A 26,066-nucleotide genomic window follows, 5' to 3' on the forward strand; every position below is an offset into this window, starting at 1 on the left:
CTAGACTTGTCTTACAATCAATATAGCACCAGGCTCGTATAACACGTCCCGGAAAGAATTTGAGCATTGAGAATCATAATAGAAAATACTGGGTGTAATAACGTGTAATTGTGGGAATTTTTAACACCCACTCTATGTTTTTATTTTCAATTCTTGAAAAAGAATGCGATTTCAACTTTTCTCCATTTTGAATTGACGTACAATCACGTTCGTATCATTTTTAAAATACCAACGCGACTTAGAATCGTAATCGAGTAACTAAAATACGGAGTAAAACAAATAAAATAAATAAAATAGACGATTAAACGATCGGTCTTATACCTACTTGAACTTCCCTTCATCATCTCAACAATTCAGTACGAAATGTTACTCTTCACGCATCACTGCCAGATGATTCATGTTGTACGGATACTTGGACAATTCAATATCACAATCCGTTCGTCAAAACGATGCATCAATGATTTTGAGCATCTTGTTTTGACTAAAAATACTTTAATATTATTGAAAGAAATAAACAATGTATAAAGATGATAGTAATAATAATAGTAGATAGTAGTAATTGTGGCACGATATTTTATGCTTACTCCCATCAATTACATCAGGTATTACAAAGGAATACATAAAAATTGCGTGAATTGCGTAGTAGAGTATTAAATAGGTACTGTATTCCTATACGCTTTTACTTAACTATACGTATACATACGTCACGTCTCTTTTAATGTAACGTCGATCTATATAAAAGATAAAGAAGAGTAGGAAAAAAAATTGTATATCGCCAATTACTTGAGAAGTTATACCTTCTTCGAATCAGATTGTATACGCTTTACACATTTAATGCTTATGGTCAGCTAACACTGTTACCTGTGTCTAGAATCTTTCTATCTTTTCTTCACCTTCCACTATATCACATAATTTTATTTACAATCAGTACATAACGCTACTCGCTCTCTATGTATATACGTTTATCTCTTACTCTTAAAATTGTATATTTCTTGATATCATTTCCGTACCCTCTACACAGATTCGCATGCGCTACTTGTGCATTTAATTTCGACAAGACAAACTCAAGTACTTTAATAAGAAAAAATGAGTCTCTTTTTCAACGACAAGAAATATCACATGATAATAACAATGATAATTTTTTAAACAATCGATAACGAAAATTTGTGTTTTCCTTTGCAATGAGCAAGGTTAGTTTTCAGATGCTCTTAATAATGCTGACAATATTTTGCGTAGAAAGTATCATGGATCAAGTTAGTCTTGTCGATATGACTGCACTTGCATAATCGTCATGAATATATCAGTACGAAAAAGCAGATTTTTTGTTTGTAGAAAGAAACACTGTTTTGGAAATTGGAATTATAGTGTTTTCACTTCTGTCAGGTGTTATTATCATTATTATTATCATTATCGTGATTATTATTATTATTATTATCTATATAATAATTACGAATAATATAGTACATATTACAAGATCCAACTTATTACACTCTGTGAATAATTACATCCATTTACAAACGGCAATATTTCCACTTCATATATTACCTCGATTTATTTATACGCATTTAGCCATAACTAATTATAATTCCGGCATTCATTAACAACCGTTAAAACAATAGCTTGTTATTGTATAGTTCTAGGGAGCAATGCTCAATCGATTTGAGCAAATCTGGGGTAACAACACGGGTGGATTATTAATTCGTTCCAATTAAAGGGGGAATTCGAAGCATTGTATCAAACCTCTCCTCGACAATTTCGCTATTCTGCGAATACGTGTAATCGTGAAGGACTTGTGTATCAAAACTTTACAAAATTCAAAAACTAATACTAATTAAACTCTCTCATTTAAGGCTGCGCCATTATAATTAGAAGCGACGGTGTTTCCTCTTCAACGGATGTCGCCGCCCCCCGTTTCGCCTCTTCGACACGACGCCCACCGGAGGTGGCATCAATAGTCCGATCCCCGGGTCTGCAGTTGTGCAATTTTCTTGAGACATCGGGAACATGTACTCCAAGTCGATGTCATACCTGTTGATAAATAACTTTTGGATTAGGCTAATCAGAGACTTCATTCACATTTATATTGTCTCATAGGAATCGTGGTAAAGATTTGTCAAGTCCACCAAACTTCTCATCATCGATTCGTAAGTCAGTCAAAAAGGCATTTCGTTATAAAAATTTCCACAAGTTAGCTGGAAATTTAATATACACTGTTGTTTTATAACCAACCTGGGAAGTTTCTCCCGAAGATAAGAGATGACGTTGACCCCAAGTTGAGGATCCCGGCTCATAATGAAGCTGGAAAGGTATCGAGGACTCTTATTTTTCTCAGCGCAATGCATCAGTAAGGCCCAGGACTTGTAGTCGGAATCGAGTACGTATGTATTGTATATTCCTTCGTCTGTCGATAAAAATTACCACATTAATAATACGCGTGAAATGTATCATTAACATATGTCGATTTGTTGATACACGTGAAAGAACTTGAGGTCCGTAAAATTAATGGCCTTGACTCGCGCCCTTGCGAGTAGATAGTGGGGTGCTTCTGGCGATAGTAAATTTCTACAAACACAATACCCGTCCGAATCGTTTTACCGAAGCATAAAATATTTTTGCCAAAATACCGCAGGATCGTTAATTTCAACTTGTTCCCAATTCGCTGTTATTAACAGCCGCACTGTTACGTGTTGTTATAAAAAAATCTCGGCCCTCGTGGCGTCGATAAATAAAACTGGGAATAAAATGAGAGCCGAGGAAATTCGGGCAAAGCCTCGCGAGGGGAAAAGTCACCCAACGAAATTGCAACGGTGTAGCTCTCACATGTGTCTTCGGCGTGGACCCAGTGCGCAGGGAAATCCGGCGAAGGTATTTTCCAGGTGATGTTACCGCCGAGTTGTTCGTTGATCGGATCGTCGACGAAACTGTAGGTGAAGTTCATCGTCACTTCGGCGATCTCCGAAGAGACTGACAGCTCGGCTCTCATGCACCTGTAATCCAGGGCTTCCTCCGAGCTTGCATAGTACTGGACGATGTACCAATATCCCAAGAACTGTGGTGGACGGTGAAAATTCATTCGGTAAGAATTAGGGTTATTGAATATATTAGGGGAAGTTTAGTGGTGAGATGGACGTAGAAAAGCTGTGATTTGACCGGGACCTCGGAAAATCTTCATTTTAATTTAAATAATTTCCCTGAACTTCATAATGAATTTAATAATTTGTGGTACAAGACTTTTGAGGAATCTGCCGCGAAGTCTTGCGGTACGAGCTGCAACTTGTTGGTGAATTTTTAATAGCTTATATTATTGCACGTGCCGATACAAATCGAATATTGGTTAATCCCTTGTAGTCGATACGGAATCATCCGTTATCCGGTTTCGGTATAGTCCTTTGCTCGAAGTTCTTATGAGTGGCATGAAACGAGACACACCCATTAGCATGGCTCTCTAGCAGCTCCGTATTACCGAAATAGCTACCACTCTATCCGTTAAACACTTTTGAAGCACGGAAAAATGAATCGTAAACTTCAAATGCCACGGGTTGTCCGCAGGTTTGGACAGATTACAAAATACGAGGGTTTGCCACGAGGAATTCAATACAACCACTCCACTTTAGTAAACAATTTTTATCTATGCTGCAGGTATGTATATACTAGAATGCAAAACGTTCCTTTTTTTTCCACTAATAATTCAGGTGTACACTCGAGCACATGATTGAAGACAATTTTTGGTCTTGACAATCAAAATTGTATTATTTTTACCGTTAGTGAATTTTAGAGTTAATATTGTGTTGCAATTACGAAATCACGTATACGTTTTACCACAAAATATTGTGTAAATTAAAGATAATGTAACATGTTATTTTATAGCGATAAGAAATTGGTGACTTTATAAGTTTGTATTGGTACTTGGAGCTCAGACTTGGTAAGTTCAGTAGCTTCATCCCACCGAATAGATTTACCTGGTAAACTGTATGAATCGACGTAATCGATCCGAATGCCATTTTATTATGCGACGGCCGTGTGATTACTTCGATAATTTGATGAAACAAGTATCATTCTCTCAGATTTATCTAATCAATATCAAGGTTTCGTAAACATAAAAGCATTAATCTAATAAATAAATTTTTTTAGTCATCTCAGAATAATTGTTTCATTACCTTTAGTAGTGGCAAGGAAAAATTTTACCCTTTTCAAAAATCTTTGTCGCATAATGCATCTAAGAATCGATTTCCTTTTAAATGTAAACAATTATGTAGTGCACTCGATTATACCCTTGACTTATCACCACGTGGAAATCTGACCAGATACTCTAATTAAATTACCAGAAGTTTTTTTCAACGTTTTTTGTTGGGGCAAAAAAACATCACGGGTATGTAGAAGCATGCAAAAGGCGTTGTAACAGGATTTCAGATTTGTGGTGCACCGTTATAACTTCTCCATCCAAAAGTACACTCTCATTGTTAATTTTTCTCTCACTTCGGCAGTGGAAACTGGTGAGCTATTAGTGAAAATTTACTAGCCATTTAAAAAAAACAAAGCCGATATTTTACGATCACCGGGCAATGAATGCTCAGGCTAAATCTCACTCTGTGTGTATACGGATCGGTATAAAGAATATTTTCATCGCGAATAAACATATATATTATATTAGCATATTATACAGAGAAAAACTGGGTTAATGTAATCTCTGTCAGTCGTCAAGATACGAATATGAAATTTGCTCTTATAAATATGACCTACTCCATTTATTCGGATCAAAGCTAATCATATTTCCCAAAGTCTCGGTAACGAACACATAAAATTGCTACGTAACGATATATACAATGCAATGCGATCAAAGATTCTTCCGTGGACTATTTTTCCCAAGAAATTATTCATCATTCAACACTCCTTTCCGCATCTCCCAAAGAAAATAAACCGACAAGTAAAAAATACCTCATAATCCATTCGATGAAAGCTTTCACCACGAGGATAGAGTATGTAATAGAATCAGCCGACATCGCGATGATCTTGAATAAACGTTTCATTCAAAATTTCAAAACCCCCGATTGAAAGAAATGATCCGCAGAAATTGAAATCAATGTCTTTCAAAAATTTCATTCCACTTGCGTTCATGATATTGAAATCGATTTTACCCTCGTATAATCGTTTGAGATCTAGAAATTGGTTGGGATATCGTCCGTTACGTCATCGTCTCAGCCTTGGCTGATCATCACACTACACAAAATTGTTATCAGTACTCAGTGCGAAGCCTCGGGTTGAACACGAATGCTCGCGTAAACGAATAATTGACGAATCGCGACGGAGCCGATGCAGTCTCACGTCGGTAAGCCGTGGGTTCAAGGATCGCCCGAGCCTGTGTAATCCAGTGACGACGGAATGTCGACGCGTTGGCCCAATAACCTCGAATATCCAGCAGAGTCAACAGTGGGACTATTTCCGTAGCCGAAGAACAGTGAGCCGTAACGAAGCTCTGTACGAGCGCCGCACGATTTCTTTGGGCATTTGCGCGTCCGTCGACTGGCCGCCTCGATATGAATCCCCGCTATCAATGACCGGGCAGATCGTGGCCTCAGATACACTCCGGAGCCCTGAAAGCCATGCATTGCATTCCGATATCCGGACGGTCGCGTTATAGCTCGTAAAAACGAAGATCCCTAGGTCACGTTTCCCAGACGACGACTTTTCGCCCGACGAGGCGATATGCGTCGTTCCAGTGCAGCGAGCTTCTTCAAAGGCGGACGAGAAGCATCCCTTCGACTCGCGCAACGCCACACGCCAAATTCGTCATCGAATGGGTATTTTTAACCATTGTCGCGACGTGGCAGCGCTACTAACTACCAGCCACGATGTCGATCATATTTTCCTATTCCCTTGACGTTGGTATTCACACCGACGAACTCGAGTCCCCGACCGAAGCATCATCCCCTTGTCAATGCCAATTTTTAAACGAGGCGAAGTGAAGACCGAGATAAGCGAAAGGAATTTCAGAGCATTTGGACCTGGCTTTGATGGAACTTCTCGACACTGGGTGAGCATTTTTTAAAGCCGGACTTGACGGCCGTTTTCGTGTTAAAACTTCTCCCAAGTAGGCATAAAGCGAGCCGTAATTTATCGATGTGTTATACAGGGGCTCGATAGCAGTTGAATAGTATGCTGCTCTCAATAGTTTGATGAAATTACTCTTGTATAACCGTGGGTTTTGACTAGAAGACGTTACCCTTATAGCCAAATAATTGATGTGAATAATTCAGGAGAAAGTTATTCTGTTCCGGAGATTCCTGTATCAAATCTGAATCGGAAAATTTGGGAAAATTCTCAAAACTAGTTTGTAGCGGATTTTTAACATAGTTGCTAAGGAAATGTTGATGACCGAGTCAGTACTTATCAATGTGCATTTGCACGAAGATATTTGCAAGTATTGTGAATCCGATTTATGTTGATTAAATCGGAAAAATTGCATAGCATTTCGGTTACTAATCTCTCAAGTACTTGTACACGGAAGATCAAAGGAATAATTGTTTTCAATAAGAACGAAATAACGACCGCTCGTCGCGTGAAAATGTTTCTAAACTGGTCGTAAAAGTGAATTTAAAACCGCGCCTGATGGAGGAGGTTGCGAACAAGTCCGCGCTGGAATTTGCAATCGAAAAATAAACTGGAATCTAGGGAGTGTAAACATTGGGTGAACTATAAATTCAAGGCCTATTCGTCAAGTTGAACTACTTACTCCAAAAATATCGAGTGTGAGAATTGGACAGTGTATTGAATAAATTAAAGTAAACAATTTTTCAAAACGCACCTCAGTCGTGTCAAAGTTGCGAATAGCTTTGACCTTCGGGCACTTAGATTTATCCTCCCGTCTCTTGTAGACGCCATCAGTCTCACTGATCAAGTAAACGATAAGTAATAACAGCAGGAAAATACGGACACGGTACAAGCCGAAAGACAAGAAAGCGGAGGTCATTTTTGTCCGTCCACTAACGTCGACGCGCTACGTTCTACTATCGGAACCACGAGGTCTGTCTGTCTGCACGATTTTAGGGGGGAGTTCGGATGGGGGCAGTGGTAAGGGCGCGGATGAGGGAGGTAGGGAGGAAGGAAGGGCCTGGAAAGGGAACCAAAGCACTAATCACAAACCTCCTACTTTCCGCTCTGCCTTACTACTTTTTCCAATTATCCCAACAGTTTGATCAATATAAGTTTTTCCTGCGCGCAATCTTTCTTTTTCCCTCTCTACGCTGATCAAGCTGCCTCGCAGCGGAAACGATCGTGTCCCGTTCGACTGATTAATCCGTATCTCAGTTCCGTTCAGAAACGAAGCTGCACATTCATTCCACCTTCCGGTAGCCTTGGACCTTGCACCAAGAATCAAATTATTGTAATGTTGTTGAACAGATGAGGAGACGGGCTTATGAAAGACTCGCATGAAGCGCTTTTTAGAAATTTAGTACCCGTTAAGTTTTTCTCGGGAGGCTATATTCACGTGTTTATGTCTCTGTCCTTATCGCCCGGTCTCTGGAAAATGACCCTAGAACTACTGCATCGGTTATACGCGCGCATACACCGTTCGGTTTATTTAGTGCGGAGGAAAGTACATTGAGTCACGAGTGGTGTCAGCTGTACGTCTGCCAAGTGAGAGAACCCAACTATCTAACGACACTTGCCTTTTGTCTTCGCTGATGGGAACCGCAACCTCTGAGGTATACTTTGTACTCCGAGCGAATACCAATTCGGTTTGGCCAGGCTCGACGTGTACGCCGATCATTCGGAAGGTACAAGGTACACACTATAACCTTCGATTTTATTCGATGGTATAAACTGAGACTCTAGCATTGGCCGGTGAACCATTTGTGGTTTTACTATCAGCATGAGAAATAATCAGTGTATGTGGTTCTTTTTTTTTAACTCGTCTAATTATGAAATTACGACATCCGTTAACGACAGCCGATTTAGGATTCTTCCGTGCGCCCGTGAAAATTCACTTAAATTTCTCTGCAATTGTCACATGCTTAAATGAACAATAAATCTATGAATTTCCATTCTCTAATATTAGTCGTGTGTTTCATACACCAGTGCTAATGGCCCAAGCTTGCTAGCTGTTACGTCAACCTCAGTTTTTGATATCGGGTATAACTTGTGTAGGTATGCGCACGCTGTTAACATCTGAAACTAATTCAACGCGAAATTGGCTGTTAAAGTAACTTACAGACGTTAATGAAATAGACGTTTTTGCAATTTATTCGATTCACGACGTGTACGACGTATTTTTCAGAGACGAGTAATTTTATAGTCAGCAAGGATTATTTCGTGGGTCGCTGTTAGAATTCTCAGATTTGATCCCCGATATAACTTCGTTACGACCCGAAGCGATCGTATTTTTAGATCGGGTGGCAATGCATTGACAGGATTTCGAGCCTGGTGTGAAAAGCAACACGTTTATTCTCTTCACAGATGTGAATGGTTATCGATTAATCGGAGCTTTCGATGCGCCAGATCTCACCTCTGTTGTTAGGAACGAGCCATCGTTTCCAAAGGACATTTGGGGAACACATTTTCGCAATAATTGGATCACTCGATCATTGAACAGCAAAGGAAAGCGAGAAAGTTTCGCGTGAATATGAATAAATCAGTCTTATACGCGTTGACTGCTCAATAATGTGCTGCCCCGTTCCTCGCCGATGACTAATCACTCCGAGTCTCAGGAACACGCTGTTTCCTGTCACTGCTGTGGTTTCGTGGAGTACATGAAAACCTATAAACTTCAATGCAGCCCTTTAAAAGAAGTCGCGTGTCTAAAAAGTCTAGTAAAAGTTTCGAAGCAACTTGTAAACGGTAGCGCGGCATCGTCATATCAAAACAAATCAAGCGACTGACTCCGTGAACTGACTCATTACAGCTTTATGACATAACCAGCGTAATTGTAAGCCGCTTACACATGTTTCGGGCGAAACAATATTAACTGAGCACACAGCAAAGGGTCGGTCATTGAGCAGCGTGAAGCACCTATTTCGTCACTCCTTGTCGAACACTACGAATAGCAATAAGAATTTCGGACGTCAAAGCGTGCGAGTATGGCTTGCTGGATGGACAAAAGATAATTCCATCCGCACAATTGCAGTCCTGAGTCTTCGTACACAGCCGTTTTATAATTCCGTCCGTACAGCCTTGACGTGGCATGACTCTCAACATATCGAACAGACCAGAAAATGTACTAAATGCCAATGCCGAGTTTGTACAAGCGTTCCAGTGTCTCAGACGAAGAGCGACTGATGAAGTATGCAATAGAAAAAATGTCTGTATATACAGTCGAATAAGCGAAAGTATTTATTGCACTACACTTACATCACCAGCATTTCATCCCATTCTGAGTTTTGTTTTCGTTAAGCTTCTCTACAGTAATTTCCTGGTAAATAATTAACGGAACGGAAAAATTTTTTCTATAGTATTCACCGGACTTTCCAGTAACATAACTTCTATCAATTTGGTTGAGAGCTATCGCATGCAGTTATCTTACGTCCTCTTCCTTTGACGGTTGTAAATATGATAACGCCGAAGCCACAACGCATCAACACTTCTATAATTAAAAAGTGTGGAGCGCGTGTCCTACCAGCACAATCGTGATGCTTGTTCACGTCCATTATATGATTACCCGGCGTAATGCTGTGGAAATTCATGGATTTTCGATTTTCGGATGGGCAGTGATCAATCTCAAAAAGACATGAACGACAATGCATCACTTCAACCCGTTGTGCAATCCTTTTACCCGTTTCAAACTTCCAGCATGTGATGTAGACTTGAACAGTAATCTGTTCAATTTAAAAAGTTTTATAGAAACCGACTGTAACTCATAATCAGGGATTTGTGAATGAATAATACCAGTGTTTGATATTTGAGTAATTTTATTTGTATATCATTCTTTTTCCTATACATATTCTTTTCAATCGTAAAACAAAAATGTTGATTCCACCATACTTTTGTAAGTTTTATAAAGAATGACGATCATGATGATGGTGTGATTCCCCGCTCCTAAAGCGTATTTCGAATGTGAATAATTGCAGTGCCCTCTTTGTCACAAAAGCCGATTGTGCACGGGAGTGTCCTTTTACCCTCCGAGCGATGCGTTGGCTTTCAGCTGTTGTAGATAGAGACAGCATACCTACCGACACAAGCTCAACCAGTTTGAGATGATAAAACCGAAGTACCGCATTTATCCGAGGAGGTGTTGCACAAACGCATTGATAAAGAAGAGCACGCTGAGTCGATCTTAAATTACTGGCGATTCTTCCATTGAGATGCACTCGGTGTATTCAACCTTTTTCTAATAGTATTAGGTAAGAGATGATCAGAATACATTCGGTGTACACGCGTTATCACGTCTAAAGTCGTCGAGTCAAGACTAATGGAATGACACTAATGACGCTAGTAACATCCGCATTTTTCTCTGAAATGCTCCTCCATTACACGTCTAATTGCACGTACAGTCTTTCAATTGTCAAACATCGCATTGATATGCTCTAGGAATTTTTCCATTTACTGTACATGTGTCTATCTATATGTGTGTGGATATTCAATTGCCTATTACATTGCAGTCAGAGAGTAGTAATGAATATCATGCTCATAAGCCGTCTTCCCTGTCAGTTTGGAGTCCTCGTACTATGCAGTTGGAATTCTATAATTAAAAACCGAAACAGGAATTGGGAAAAATTAATTAGGAATAGACAGCTCAGTGATCCATCTGAGTCGTAGAAGCGGAACGAATCGTGATCACTGATCTATAGGCACCGATCACTGGTAATTTTTTCACACTCTTCATTCGGATCGAATGAATTACGATACATGGCAGTTGGCTGCAACGGTAATAATTAATCATTTTTCAACACTCGAAGGACTCGAAAGTCGCTTGCGCTGGAAAAATAAAGGGCTGAATTCGGCACTCATCAGTCCTGCTGGGATTTGTGCATCATTCTAGGAGCCATCGATGACTTGAGTAACTGAAATGAGGCTTTCACCAACGAGTAATTCTCATTGTTAATGTGAATGCAAAGACTTTTGCTCATCGGGTTATATCGACGAACGTGGATCAGCGAGGTGTTCAAAAGGTACGGGGTTCTCGTTATAATTAAAACTTCGAAATCAATTTCCGACTGCCCGTGATCGATCAACGCTGCTGCTGTTGAGCGGTGTACTCTCGCTGTTACGAAAGTCAAAGTCGATGCAATGATTTTCAAGATGTACCTGATGCTGTTAGAATTAAACATCGGTTCAGCTCAAACGCATTGAATATTCGAGATGTAATCATGTAGCAGCTGGCATCACAAACATAGACGTACATATACGTGTACATTCGCCAGTTATGCTGCATGCAGGCCGTAGGGCGTTACACGCTATTTCAAACGGAGCCACATGATCCTTGCGCACCAGCCCTTCCAATTATTTCTATTTCAGTACTTCTGAAGAAACGTAGCGGTACAAGTTTTCTCCGGAGTATAGACACGATTCTTTGAAACCATACCGAGGATGAACGAAATCTTGAGTATAAGAGAAAAAAAAAAAAATTAGGATAGAAAGTAAAAATGGCTGCTTTTCAGAATTTTGATAGATTCTTTAACAAGTAATAACATGAACTTGAGAATCTCCGTATTAAATGCAACATGAACTCGGCGGGACAGGGGAAAGCTTCCGGCGGCATACAGTTTCACCCGAAGAATGCAGAATTTTAATGAAAAGTATAAAATTTTCATAACACGGCTGAGTTTGTGAATACAAGTAAGTGGTATCGTGATTTTACATTGAATACTATGGCACTCTAGTGGGCGTGAAAAGCAGAATAAAAAAACAAAAAAATCATAGATCAAGAATAGAAAAACAGGAAAATAGTAAGCGAAGGTGAAGAAATGAAAAAATGAACGGAAAACAGAAGAAAACGAACCGGTTAAACGTCGCGGAACCGCACATGCAGGCATGATTACGGAAGGGAGGAACACCCCCCGATTAACGACCACCGGAAATACTCTAGCAGCTCGAGTGAGTACTTAGTTCGTATACTGGTTTTAAAGTACGACGTCAATTCCGTACGAAACGATCGGGCTCGTCCGGTTCGGTATCGCGAACGCTCGCCGCCGGGTCCTTTGCCGGTGACTCGCGAGTCACTCTTTACCTGTTGCATTGCGCACCGCCAGAGACGCGGAGCGCATACCGGCACCGTCGGGCGCCACGGCGTGTCTCTCAACCTCCGGGTAGCTGGCTAGCCGTAAGCCGACTGCGGCGGCGCGGGAGCGTTTGAGTTGCGCAGCGCGGACTGGCGCCTTAAGCGAACGAAGCGTGCGCTGGATATTAGATGGCACGCACAGCCTTGCGAGAGGCATTCGCCTGCCGCGCTGCGAGCGAGAGGGACGGTTCGCGATTGCGTCGCAAGAGTCGCGTCAGCCGAATCGTCCGACCGATGTTTCGAGTACCTCCTTTGTACTCACGCACCTTCTCGTCCGTATAATCCACCTGCTGTTGTCGCCGTTGCCGCTGTTCGATAATAATCCTGAGTTGTCGGTGTGAGGTGTGCTTCGCCGTTGGTTCAAGCGCGGTCCAACCAGGCACGAGCTCTTCTACTCGGAATCACCAATCGGCAATTCCGAACGATTGTAAGTCGGAGATTTGCCCTGTATCTATCCTAGAGACGGTAGGACGCTATCGACGCACATGCTATAGACTCTGGCAGCGATCGGCAGATGTACGTAAATACCGTTTCACAACTGTGCCTCGTGTTGTGTTGTATCATCCTCGACGAGTGACATTTCCGTCCCACCCACCCAGATCGGCTGTTATACGTTTCGTCGTCGGACGAACGCACCTTGGCTCTGCAGCCGCGCACGCTCATTCAGCATCCAAACGCGAATGGACCAAGTTCGAGAGGCGGCGTGACGCTGGTCGACACAGCGCCGGCTTTTACCAGTCCGCAAATTTTTACTACTCCAAGTTTGAACGCGTCTTATTGACGTCGCTGTTCCCGTCCTATCCTCGGACTGCCAGTCTTTGATTCAAATTTGTGATTTCCGGTGTGCCGTTGAACGAAGAGAGTGCCTGAGAAATCAGTGAAAAGTGAGGGAAGTGAAGTGAATCAGTGAGGAGTAAAGAATAACCAAACGGCGGGAATTTTTCCGCGGTTTTAACTTGAGACTTGTTTAATAAGCACGGATTTCGCGTCGATCCGCCCGAAATACACAGCGGTCACGCAAGTGATTATCAATTACGTAATTGGCTCGGTTATTGTATTATTAAGTATGCGTTTAATAAACAAGGCGTTTAACTGCCATGTAAGCACGTCGCTCTCGTCGGGGTGCTCGAGACGCGTTATTTCTACTTGGCGTGACTTTCGCGTTATGCTGACGCCAGACATCATCAAATGCTAAGCCTTGTATTATAAATAAATATATATATGTGTTATGTATCGCGAACCAGGAACTTGTAATTTGCTGGCGACACTGCACCGCGTTCGAAATAATTACCTCTATTCGTGACTCAAGGTAGGTTGGTGGTTGGTTGGTTGGTTGGTTGGTTGGATGGTGTACGAGTTCGCCTCGAGTTCTCCATACCTGCCCGAAGTCTATAAATTGCCGGCGCGCCGCTGGAACGGCGCTTCCTTTATAAATAGGTCAGTGCCCTGGATCAGTGCGTATAGTATAACGAACAGGACGACAAAATAATGTGATCGATAAATATCGGTGAATCCTACGCGAGAGACGATTTCCTTTTTAACGCTACCCTCCTGCCAACGATAATTAATCACCGCTCTACACTCAACGTTGATTACGAACTACAGATAGAATGCGCCCACGTGATTCAAACGATACTTGACCACAACCCCATCTCTCCTGGTCGATGACAAACGTCAATAGGATCAGGGTGGTCGTCCTCGGCGGCCCCAGAGTCGGCAAATCTGGTAAGTAACACTTGTTCAACTTTCGACCCTTCGTACTTGGAAAATGCACGATCACAATTCACTTCGACGTCGATTTCATAGATTTTTTATCTAATTTTGATAAATGGGCAAAAACTTGATTCCATAGAAAAATGTGTAATTAAAATCAAATGTAAATAGTAGTATCTTATTTTCAACTTGAGCACTACAGGTAACTACTGCTGATAAGTAGCATAAAAGGATAATATCAGCAGAATCGGTAAAAGGGATGATCATTCACGAACCGGTTCAATTCTAAAGCAGTTGGCTGTAACATTTGTGACTCCGATTTTATTTAACTAGCAATCAAATAACAACTATTGAGTAATAACAGGAATTGGAGTTTGAAAGAAAGAAAGCTTTCGTCCAGTTTCCTCTTTGCAACCTAATAACTTGTGGAAAAACTGTTTACTTATTCCATATTTCTGTACGTTAGTCTGTATGCCATATGGTAAGATATTGCTTAAAAATTGAATCACAGAAGTTGTGGGACTGAGAACTCGATTCTGAGTGTGACCGTTAAATTTTATTGAGGTTGTAGATATACCCACGCTTCGAAGTCAGGACAAGTGTTAATTGTATGTGAAACGAAATGCTTCTTCAATAGCTCGGGCTAAGGGGCTGCAAGAATGTCGAAATTCTGGTGTATAGCTATTATAGCATGTCCCGGAAACATTGGTAATAACTGATACGGACGAATGTCTGTTGCATCTAGCCTCAAATTTTACTGCAGTGCATCATATACTGGATTTTACTACGTTTTATTGTTGCTGCGTAACCATAAAACTTCTAAGGAATAAGAATCGAATCGCAAGTCCTATATAGTGTTGTATTATATGTATACCGCATCATATTATAAACTCCGAACTGTGGATAATATATTTATTAGCAGTTCTAAAATCTAATGAACTATCAACGGCAACGGTGTAACTTGAATATAAATTCTCACGTTTAACATTCAAATTCAATTACGGTCTGTGATTGTTTTTTCTCTCCTTCCTCTTTCATAATCAATATTTGAGGTCCCAGATTGATGGTTTCTTCAAATTCAATTTTCCACGTTGATTACACGATTTACATTTATATTCACAAATAAATCCTTCATCGTACAGATTCTTTTCTTCTCTTGTTTTTCAATTGTTAAACAAACTAATGAAAGTTCGTCTTTGACGATCATATCGGTACCTACTTTCTTGTTCATTACACTTCCACTCATTGAAAGATTAATGCGGCACTAACATTTCCGTCGAAAGTAAAGAAAGAGGTTCTAGATTTTTTGGAGCTCATTTCAGTTCGTTCGTGATAGTAGTTGTGCGTGGAGCAATAAAAGAATTTCAACACACGAACTGCTGCGTCGTAACCATTAGTTGGACATGAGACAGCCCAGCGCACGTTCCTCGACAAAATTTAGCAAGCACTTAAAACTCACCTCTGAAAGCTCCGTAAACGTAATCCCCGCTTTAGCGCTCCCATATGTATCATATAACCGATCCCTAAGAGTCTGGTATAAGACCCCCACAGGGGTTGGTGAGTCCCTAAAAGTGGCGTGAATCTGACGTGAAATTAGGATCTCCGGATGAGCGATCGAGTGTCGCCTGGTGCACAGTCGCCGGTTGGCCGAGTGCAGGACGCAGGACATGCAGCCCAATAGTCCGTAAAGGGTGCTCCCAACGTCAGGTAGGAAGATGCAGACATCCGATATCCATCCGGAGTACGGAGTATTATGGTACCTACTGCCTCCTGCCCACATTAAGCTAAAGTTTTAAGCCCAAAATTCCTGACGTTTTTCTTATTTCAATGGTTATCGACGCCTCGCGTTCCCTGCACTCAGTCGACCGATCGTTTTTGTGACTTCGTTCAACCGCGGGGTCAAATTGGTCTTACATTAGTTGGTGAGTCTGGAGAGCCGAGCATTCTCAACCTGCAACCGCTGCCGAACACCTTTATCACCTTTCGCTGCATGTCCTCGTTAAATACCTTTCCAGGCTTTCGTTGCTGCTGACCCTGGCCCTGACTTTACCGCTCTGTCTATATTTAGAGAACGGTGTTTTATACCTAGTTTCGATTTCACCGTACGTTGACTTACCTCCGCAGGCTCGGCATCGCGTTGTCCGCAATATTCTTTGCCGATTGACGAATTTTTCTTATCGTGTCGATTGACGTTGAAAAATCTACAGAGTTGGCCCGAAATCAAATTCTAAGAAGAGGATCAATACCTTATGAAAGTCAGTAATTTCCGCAGGCGATGATCCTTTCGACTATCATCGGACCATTCCGTAAAATGGAACTCGTTGCCAGTTATGTCCTGTCATGTTTTTACTTCATTCGAATTTCACGCAGTCGTTTTTGTCCATCCTAGATCCTTGACCACAAAACCTGACTTCCTCTTCAACGCAGGCAGACTCGGGTGCAGTTTAAATCTACATTATATAGTTGGAGGTCGAGATGGACTGACGATTGGTCTTAACCCAAGAACCCAGTGCCCTGTATTCGATTATACTAGTCGATACTCTAGTAGAGATTGTCAATACGCTAATTAGCGGTATAATTAAGCTGCGCTGCTAAGTTTTTTTAGCTCCGAGGCTGCAGTGCTGCTGCAGCAAGTGCAGAACTGCAAGCCAGCTCTGTAGGCGATCTCATTTCGAACCGCTGCGAACACGCTATCATTCGTTCGTTCCGCTGCTCTTTAGATCGGATCGACTACAAGTGTACATAGTAGGTAGGCGGTTTCTACGGGGATTTCTAGCAACCATCTCAAGCCTTTCAACTTCACAACTACTTATTTACTCCCTTGTTTTATACGATCGTTCGTCTCGTCTCGTCTCGCTTGGGTATTTCGCAAACATTATATTCACCGTGGCGGCTATATTTGCAGTGTTATTTGCAGTCGGGTGTGATAAGATAAGCGAAGATGAACCAGGTCGCAATTTCTCTTTCGGCTGATGCTAGTTTACTTTGTTTTAATAAAATTAGATTACACTGTAGATCTATTGTGCGAGCTTAGTCTTCCGAAAATTTCGCGTTCATTCGCATGAATGCTGCAGATTTTAGATTGATAGCAATAAATCATTGGAGTAAATTATAACAGCAATCTACAGAAATGTTATCTTTTGTTCTCATGATTATTCAATTTTTTGCGACGGAGACTATAAATGATCAATTTATGGTTTATTGCTTAAAGCATTTCTTTATATATTCACAATCACCGTTCCAATTGTAATAAATCGTTCATACAACTACTGAATTTTTCACCCAATTCAATACGTATTAAGCTTTTATTATAGATAATACATTTTCATTGAAACTGTATTTATACAGCTGCTGTCAAGTCCTGCTAATTGGCCAGATGAAGCCGAACACGTGTCGTATATAATTTTATCTGTATACACTATACGCTTATTTTCGTGACATCAGCAGAAGACATTTTCATCTTATTTTCATCTTATTTTCAACTGGGTCTTAATTAAATGCAGAGTAAACAAAGCTGACATTTTTTTTAGAGTTAGCAGAGTTCATCAGCGTATCTTGATTAGATAAGACTCGAGGTATCCGGAAATAGTGACTCCACGAGTCGAATTAAGATACGGTACATCCGCTGATTATACGATCCTGGCATCTCGGGATTACAAAAACGAGTGGAATATCATGCAAAGTGAACTGTGAAATTTGTGAATAACAATTAAAAATTTTATACGTAAAAAAAAAAAATCTCTCGCTGAAAGTTAAACTGAGTTTTAGAAAACTTTGAAGGAAAATAGAAAGAGTTAAATCTTATGATCTGCAGTTGGAAAAAAAGGTATTACAAAAAAATGGCATGACTTGAAAAACAAACTCAGTTCCATCTAAATAATATGAATTTTTAAATTATAATCATGTATCGAGACATTTTCCCTGCGGAAAAGATCAATAAACGCGAGCGGTCAAGAACTCGGGATGCTGCAAGGTAGAGATAACCAGTTATCGGTAAAGGAGCAAACAAACCGCGTGTAGCTGCGAGAACTAGCGAGCCGTATAATTATCCAAGCTGGTACACACACTCCCTGATTTGAATATGGAAGTCTCATCAAATATATTTCGACCCCTCGCTGCTTAGCCGCACAGCTTTGTGCACCGCGATGCAGGTATCTATATCCATGCCAATGTATAAAGGTGCAAGGTGCACCGATTTGACCTTTGCCCTCGCGAGGCGCCCGGAGTCACGATTGTACGTCACGTGGCATTTTCCAGTTTGCCTTGCAAAATGAACGGAATGAATTCTTCTCAACAAACTAATACGATCGGCGACAAAAAAAGGCAAAGATCACAGCTTTTCACAAGTTCCAAGTTTTACATAAAATAAATAATCGAAAAATTTAATTGCCACAAGATTTATAGCTTCACACAAGTTCCCGTCTTAGTTGGCACAGGATTATATTCAATCGGAATTGGCTCTATTCACGAATCACTGGACTTTAATTGTATCTATCCCAACGGGATACGTGCCCGATAAAGTTTTAGATCTCACATATCTCGGCGATGTTCGAACGAGATTCTCTGAGAACCTAATTATTCTCCTGGAATAAATGTGTCACGCGAATTTCAGTGTCTTGTCTCGTTTATTTACACAGTCTCCAGCGGAATCGATTGCAAAACTGGCGCCTACGTTATACGTATAGATATCGTATAATGTACACAATTTTTTGTTCGATCAGTTTTTCCCCTCTGAGTATAACAGAGTAGTGTATTTAGTATCAACCGCTGACGAGTATTGATAACGCAGATTCCACGAAGCGTGAAATCGTTCGGCTTTCATACGACCGCAATTATTACTTGCACAGATGTATTTTTCGCTCTACCTGCTGCAACGCCGTAAGTATTTATGGTATTTACGCTGCCATTATCGGAGTTTATGCGTATAATATATCCTGAACCATAGCTTGGGCGAAATGTTCTTGCAAGACATACCACACCTCGCCGCGATTTGACCTAACCAAATTTCAACTTCGCACCTCCATATTCGCTAACCGCAGACACTTGGCTATGTAACCACTTTAGCGCCGACATTCCTCGCTTCAAAGGGTAAATATCTTTTCACGGAAGACCGAAAAAGTAATTTCACCAACTTTTAGTCAGCTTCAACGTCTACCGTGGAGTTAAATTTCGAATGAAAAATATTCTAAATTCACGAATTCAATGTTACTAATCTATATCTGCGGCTAATCTGCTGTGTAATAAGATTACAAAATTTATTACTGAATTTTTTCAATTTATAATAATTACAGTAGAATTAGAACGCGTTCAAGCACGACGACCGTAGAACGCGTCGCACCAAAGTTGTTACGTTATTGTACCAAAGCACACGTAATTAATCTGCAGTGCAACGCGTTATCGCACTTTTCTTTTTATCTTTCTTTTTTTTAACACCATTCTCCGTACAAGGCGAACGTGCATTTTACACGAGGTCTATTTCTTACGAAATCTATCTTATATTTGCGCTTGAAGCATTAGCTTGCGATTACAATCGGTACCAATGCAATGGTTACTTTGAAGTGTGAAGCACCTAATTTAAACCTTAAACGCATACTAGAGGAGGAGGTATATTAGCAAAGTTAGCGAAACTGATCGAAATTGAATACTAAGCATGTTCCTTTTTTTTCTATTAATCATATCCATCATCATCGCACACCTAAATCCTCCACGCGAGTTTTTCTCGTGACCTATGATGCCGCTGTGTGTAGGTAGGCATTAAAATATTATCCGTAGCAATGCAATGTCACGGTTAAATTGTGAACCGATCGGCGCAAATCATCCGCTCTTTTTGAGGTGTTACATTGCCGGGGAGCGTATATAGTATCCAGCGTGTAATTACCTTCCGATAAGGGTTCATGATCGGTACGTGTGTGCAATTTTATGCCTTCAAAGAATGAGGAAAATTGCAGGGCTCCAACTTAAAGTATCGTCGCAAAAACCCGCGGGGAACTCTTCCGGCCAGTAAGAAGAGAAAAAAGTTTGAGGAAAAAAAAGAAGGAAAGTTACGTGAAAAGTTACTCGCTTCCTTTGTCATAGTTGCAAAGTTTCAAGTCGGATCCGCGTGATTAATTATATCGAAAAATTTCTGTCTGACTAAATTGAGATCATACTTTCAGCGTACGAATTTTGACAGTTCGCATCAAGATGTTGTGTACCTGTATGAGTTATAAAGCGTGTATATCTGTGTACTGACGGACAAGCGTTAGGAATACGTATTGGAAGGACGTTACTCATTTGCGCATCGTTAATGCCTCATCTTGGCGTAAGATTGGCAGATAATGAACTCTTTCTGCGACGTCGTAAACTTTCCGTGAACCGGTAAATTGAGATAGAGGAGAGATACAACTTTCCACTCACCCGCGAAGCCCCCTGCGAGTTCGCCAATCTCTGTATATTCTGCCTGTACCTTCGCACGAGTTGGATGGCTGGCCTGGCTGGCTGGCTGCAGAACGGCGGTGCAACGCGAACAAGAACTTCTCTCCAACGTTAAACGATTTACAGATGCTAACCGACCGCCGATACTCATTCTAACGATAGGTTGCCACTCGCATAAAACCGTATAAGGCGTGTGCTGGGTGAAAAAATGTCGAAAAGAAATTCGAAAATGATAAAAACAACAACATGAATTTGCATTTGAATCCCTAACGTTCACTTGCAAATGCGAAACTGCATATTCAGACGAAAGGAAAGTGTCAATTCCCGTCGATATATCTATACCGATGGGAAGGAAAATAGCTTACAGACTCTGCAAGTGTACAACAATTAAACTTTCTAATAAATTATAATCACAATTTTTCATGGTCGAATTCGGTATAGATATTCAGAGATGAGTTTGCTTCCAAACCTTCAAGTCTAGATCAATTTCGACCCGCCAATATACTGATGTTGAATTTTACAATGTTCACGCACGTCTCAAGTGGATAAATAATCGTTGATCTATGTTACAGCGGTGGTTGTCCGATATCTGACGAGACGATACATCGGCGAATACAGCTCGACAAGTGGTGAGTAAACGTTTTTTTAATTACCCTCAGTAATTAACGGAGTGAATGAAATCCCAAAGAAAGAAAATAGAAACAGAGTAAATTTATAGCCGGGAAATAAACTGGCGCCAAAAAGAATCGTTAGCTTCCATTTATTTTTTTTGCTTTGATGATTATAAATTTGATTATTTAATGATTGTTTTTTTTTTTTTTTTCTTTTTTTTCTTTGTCAGAGTCAGAAATAGTGGATATTATATGTGGACTCGATTCGAGTCTTGGATATATAACTATATAATAACTCGTGGTCTGAGCTCGTCGATCTAGTTTTTTGTCTCGTAGGCCGGACGGTGTTGCTTTATTGGAATGAGCGCGATGTGCTAGCTGAAGTCAGTGGTGGCCAGCTATGACGATGTGCTAGCGTAAAATTGCCGCATTTTTTATTAAATTATATATATTTTTTTTTTTCGACAATTCACATTACCTTGATACGTTAATTTTCCGAGTGAATTGTGCCCTTCTGTGTAAAATACTGGGATGTAACACAATGTCCTCGACTATTCTAAGAATTCCTAGCGTGGGTGGGATGGGAACTTGAGGTATTGTAGAGTTTACACTCAAATTAACGAGTACCGAAATCGACGAGTTCGTAATTGCTGGATTATATCGCCTCGAGATAATTAAGATGATTCCCAAGAAGGGCGGGATCGGTAGTCCTGTAGCGGCCGCACTCTCGAAGTGCTAATTGTTTAGATATTCAAACACTTCTTGCGCACCCTATAACGAAACAATGGAGTAAATTAAACCGCGCGTATACACGCTTAATGATGTGAAAATATATGTACCAGATATTTTTTTTGAAACGTTCTAAGGCCATCAGATGTGAAGGAAGTGTCGATGAAGCTTAGACAGTGATAAAATCACGTACATTGTCAAGTTCGCGATATACTTGAGACTGGTTGATAATTTTCATTCCGTTCGTTTCACCGTGGATAATAAATAACGGTTTAAAACCGGTTCGACTCAGATAATCGTTTTGAACCAATTCAAAGTGAAAAAAGAAAGATTCGCTGTTCTAATTGCAAATTTATATTGCAGCTGTTACAGTATAAATAGTCGATCATTTCTAATGATGAACCGTTTTTGCAATGCCGAATGTATATGAGACGGAATTAATCAATTTTCACACTTGTCACGCATAACAACTGTCACCTGTCGTTTTAAACACGTCGAGAGATGTTAGAACGACGACGCTAACTAATATAAGATATCGATAAAAAATGACTTTCAATCATAAGCGTGTCAACAAAGTCAGCCTTTCTTATCTTACGTGCACCGACTGGCCTGCGGTATATTGGAATTTTTCGTTTATTAACTTTTCCTTCTTCTCACGACACAAATTGAGCTTCTTCCTAAAAATGGTTGTCGATTCTAGCGTGCAGCTCTTGCGGTGGCAAAGTTGAACAAGTTTAACGTGACCGTTGTTGCACAGGGAGCAGTGAAGCAGACTCGCCGCAATGGCAACACCCCGGGTGATGCATGTAATATCCTTTATTGAAGATACTATACATCTGCTATAATTCACAAGGCACGCGTTGTAAGTTGCATGTTGAAACTTTAGTGCACAGCACGACCCCTCTGAGCCCGGCATCATAAACTATTTGCAAATGACAGTGTAGGAACCTGATTTATGGCTAAACTTGCAGCTGCAGAAATATTGGTTCAGATTAAAAATGTATTTATAGTAACCATTTCTTTCGCCAGTCTTTTCCCGTCCAACCGGTTGGAAATATCGCGTTATTATACATACGTGTCGGTTCAAGGTCCTTCGAAATTTAAGGGTACCCGTCAGCTGGTGCCTATACTACATATACCTTGGCGGGGGTGGGGGGGAGGCGTGCCGCGTACCCCGCGTATAAATATCTCTCCAAAAAAAAACGCTCGCGGAACTTCGATCAGCCATGATGATAATTCGGGGTTAGCTTACGGCATCGTTCAGCCCTTCGAATTACGGGACTCGTAATTAAGATTAGGGAACGCGGAGTCTGACCACTTCAGGATATAAAACAAACACCTACGTCTTCCGATTTCCTGCGTGTTGTACCAATTCTAAGAATAGTCCTCGTACGGCAGTAAGTCCACTTCACTCCAGGCTTCCATATACAATTAACCAGTCTTCCGTGTCTGGTTCAAGTTTCCTTACCACCGACATGTCAGCCAGTTCTTCGTCCATAAAAGCACTCGCACCATCGTCACTCTGTCTGCAGATGAATCCATGGTTCGAGGATTCGTCTGTTAGGCTAGCAGTAGGTGCGCGTTAGATTGTATTTTTCAACCTGAGCTCAACTCGCTGCGGCGGAGATCCACGTTGCAGTTCGGATCTTTGACAACTTCTCGTTAATACCGATTACCACGAAGGCATCAGACTTCCGTTCAGGTTCACACGTGGCCTACTCAGGATCTTCGAGCGGCCTGACGTTGGTCAGCAGCGGAGCCGATCACCATTCAATCCCGATTGCAAGTGTGCACACGCATCATCCTCGGTGCCCATTGTGTAACCCATGACGCGCAACGACTAATTCGATTCAATTAGCCTGACAGGTTACACGGACACGCGTCGGAACAAGCTGTACAACGATAAAATGGTCAGATTACCAGATTTCAGAGAGCCCCGTCGTCTGCGCGCGTTCGAAAGCTCCGGTTCAAGGCTTCCGAGTGATAATTTATTGACTATCGCACGACGCAAGAGAGCATCGACTAGGCTTCGGGCAGTGCAACAGCAACAGCAGCAGCAGCAGCAGCAGCCACTCTCGGTGGAGAGGCTTAGATCAGAGGAACTGATAACGAAAAATAAGTAAATGAATAAATAAATAAATAAATAAGAGGCGTGCTGCGGCGTTTACAGGCACGGCGGGAAGAAATGAAGTGGAAGGAACAGACCGCAGAATGCAGATCTCTCCCATAACTCACTCGGGCATTTGGTGCCTCTGCGGGGACCTTATGATCGTAATGTTCACCTCCCGCAGACGCCATGTCGATCTTCAGCTCGGCGAATGACCAGAGACCCTGATCCTGGGGAAAAACTTTTCGTATTAGGGAGCTGCAGGCCGAGTAATTGGTCAATCTGTAATTGCAATTGTCCAAGAACTGGTTGCGCCTCTAGGTCAGTGGGTGACTTGCCACGGGACGCCAATGTTCGACCGGGTTTAATTCTGCGCTTCCACATCAACGCCGACGAAGTTCCACTTCGCGTTCTATCCATAACCGAGTGCGTTGCCTCGATGCTGAAATTTCCAACCGAGTAGCGTGCGCGTGATTATTTCCACGGCGGTGTGTATGTGCAGACGCCTTCGGAGTGTTTTGAGAAAAATCGGAATGCCTATGGGAGCGTCGAGGGTGAGGAAGAAGCCCTGGTGTCAACGCCCCGTGCTTTCGTGCAGCGATCAGCTCGTCGAGGCGTAGGCCGGGGATTTTCTTGACCTAGCAATTACAGCTCTCGGACTGCCATGCAGCGTGGATGGCTGCAGGGGGCTGGAATCGGTCGAGTGTGGAGAAACTGCTTATCGATTGACCGGACTCTCGGTTTAGTATTTGCCGGAGGATTGCAACACGATCGAAAAAGTTTAATCTCTTTGTTGGAGAATCGATCGTTATAGCAGTTTCGCTAATCCTTTGCCGATATATGATTCTACAATACGTATCGTATTGCTATGGTGCAAGGAGGGATCAACGTTGCATTTTTCGTTTCGCGGTGCGCAGGAGAAACGAGATCAAACCTTTTCATCTTCGGCTTTGGAAGTGTACCAGAAGCACGTTATCGCGTATCCAGCCTCCCGAGATCTATTATTATTTCGATCTCGATTAACAATGCAAATTTCTCCCATCTCCGCTTATTGCGTGGAATAATTCTAGGTAATGATTTAGAAAGCGAAGTTTGCATTGTGATCTGGACGATGGGAACGCGCCGTCCACTGATCGACAAGATCGACCAGCCAATTATTAGACGTACTTCACTTTCCGTTGTCTCTATTAGAGCAAACCCCGCTTATCCAGCATCCGTATGTATTTGCATCTATTTGCGTACGCCAGCTTGGCACTGCACTTTTGCAATTTCCATGCACTTCGGGTTCCACTGCACAATTCCAATTACAGACGTGCAGTCTTCAGGGCGCATCGTGTAACCGGCTCTTTTTTTCACCACCGTACCTTATAGTTTAATCACGCTTGAGGAACTTTAGTTATGCCCCTTGCTTGATTCACTAGGTAAAACGTGGCTCGACTCTGACGCATCGATGCCTTGTGCATGTCTAATCGCGTATAGTATACGACTTTACAAGGTTCAAGATCACGTCGCGTTTCAATCCCCTTCATATACATACATGTAATACTCGCAGAAGGCATCCTCTCTCCGATCCCTTCGCCGCTCATTGGGTGAATAAATTGCATCTGATTTTTTGTTTTTCAACAAGTTTGACGTAATATACCAAGTGAGAAACTGCCTTGTTAGCCGGGAAAATATTTCGTCCGCATATGTATAATAAGATAGCGTTACATGATTAACAAACGCTTCAAACGGGTACTTAACCTCTCCTCGCGCTTACACCCACGTAATTTCTCGTTATCGTCGTCGCGGCAACAAGAAATATATACATATTAGTTCTAGGATGAAAAATGAACAAGACAAACCACACTTTCTCCGCAATTTACACATTTCCTTCAGTCTGTATTGTGCTTGCATGTGTACACTATTATAATACGATGTAAACACAACTGTTTTCTTCTCTCTTTTTCTCCTTCCTCTTCTTCTTCTTCTTCTTCTACGAATCTTAGATTTAATTATCTTCCAATTCTTTTTTTTCTCCCTCAACCTCAAACAGAATCCCGCCCACCTAAACGTTATGACTATTGTTTCGAAAGCAAATCTTGTACCGGTATTCGTTTTTCGACGCGTCCCACGTGGGTGATCCTTATCAAGAAAACGATTAAATCGGTGGTCTTCACTGCTGGCCGCATATTCCTTGCAGCCTCTCGGTGGGAGATCCCGAGTTCTTAGGAATGCTTGTTACTGGTTATTTAGGCTGCACCATTGTGCCTCTCCGTTTGACTTTCCACCGATACAGTAG

At 41.5% G+C, this 26,066-nt stretch overlaps 2 protein-coding genes across 2 annotated transcripts in view; one reads left to right on the forward strand and one right to left on the reverse strand.

Annotated features, from left to right (window-relative positions):
- Positions 1-1,158: 1,158 nt before the first annotated feature.
- On the reverse strand, positions 1,159-7,284 carry LOC124407658 (apolipoprotein D). The gene is made up of 4 exons (XM_046884015.1): positions 6,803-7,284; positions 2,821-3,049; positions 2,230-2,401; positions 1,159-2,028 (listed from the first exon to the last, which is right to left on the reverse strand). Exons 1-4 carry the CDS (start codon positions 6,965-6,967, stop codon positions 1,866-1,868), a joined length of 729 nt encoding a protein of 242 aa, XP_046739971.1. The 5' UTR covers positions 6,968-7,284; the 3' UTR covers positions 1,159-1,865.
- Positions 7,285-12,249: 4,965 nt separating this feature from the next.
- LOC124407001 (ras-related and estrogen-regulated growth inhibitor-like) overlaps positions 12,250-26,066 on the forward strand; it is a 39,114-nt gene continuing 25,297 nt past the window's right edge. The window contains exons 1-2 of the mRNA XM_046882765.1: positions 12,250-13,936; positions 20,911-20,967. Of these exons, the coding sequence (XP_046738721.1) occupies positions 13,876-13,936; positions 20,911-20,967 (118 nt within the window). The 5' untranslated portion in view covers positions 12,250-13,875. The remainder of the gene's footprint in view (positions 13,937-20,910; positions 20,968-26,066) is intronic.

This window comes from Diprion similis, chromosome 6, assembly GCF_021155765.1.
Source record: "Diprion similis isolate iyDipSimi1 chromosome 6, iyDipSimi1.1, whole genome shotgun sequence".
Taxonomy (NCBI): domain Eukaryota; kingdom Metazoa; phylum Arthropoda; class Insecta; order Hymenoptera; family Diprionidae; genus Diprion; species Diprion similis.

Bases quoted from the DNA above. Each gene is read 5' to 3' on its own strand.
- LOC124407658 (XM_046884015.1), bottom strand. From the start codon at position 6,967: ATGACCTCCGCTTTCTTGTCTTTCGGCTTGTACCGTGTCCGTATTTTC. The intron at 3,050-6,802 runs GTGCGTTTTGAA...CGTCCACCACAG, and splicing joins GCAACTTTGACACGACTGAG to TTCTTGGGATATTGGTACAT. The intron at 2,029-2,229 runs GTTGGTTATAAA...ATTTATCAACAG, and splicing joins CTTCGGGAGAAACTTCCCAG to GTATGACATCGACTTGGAGT.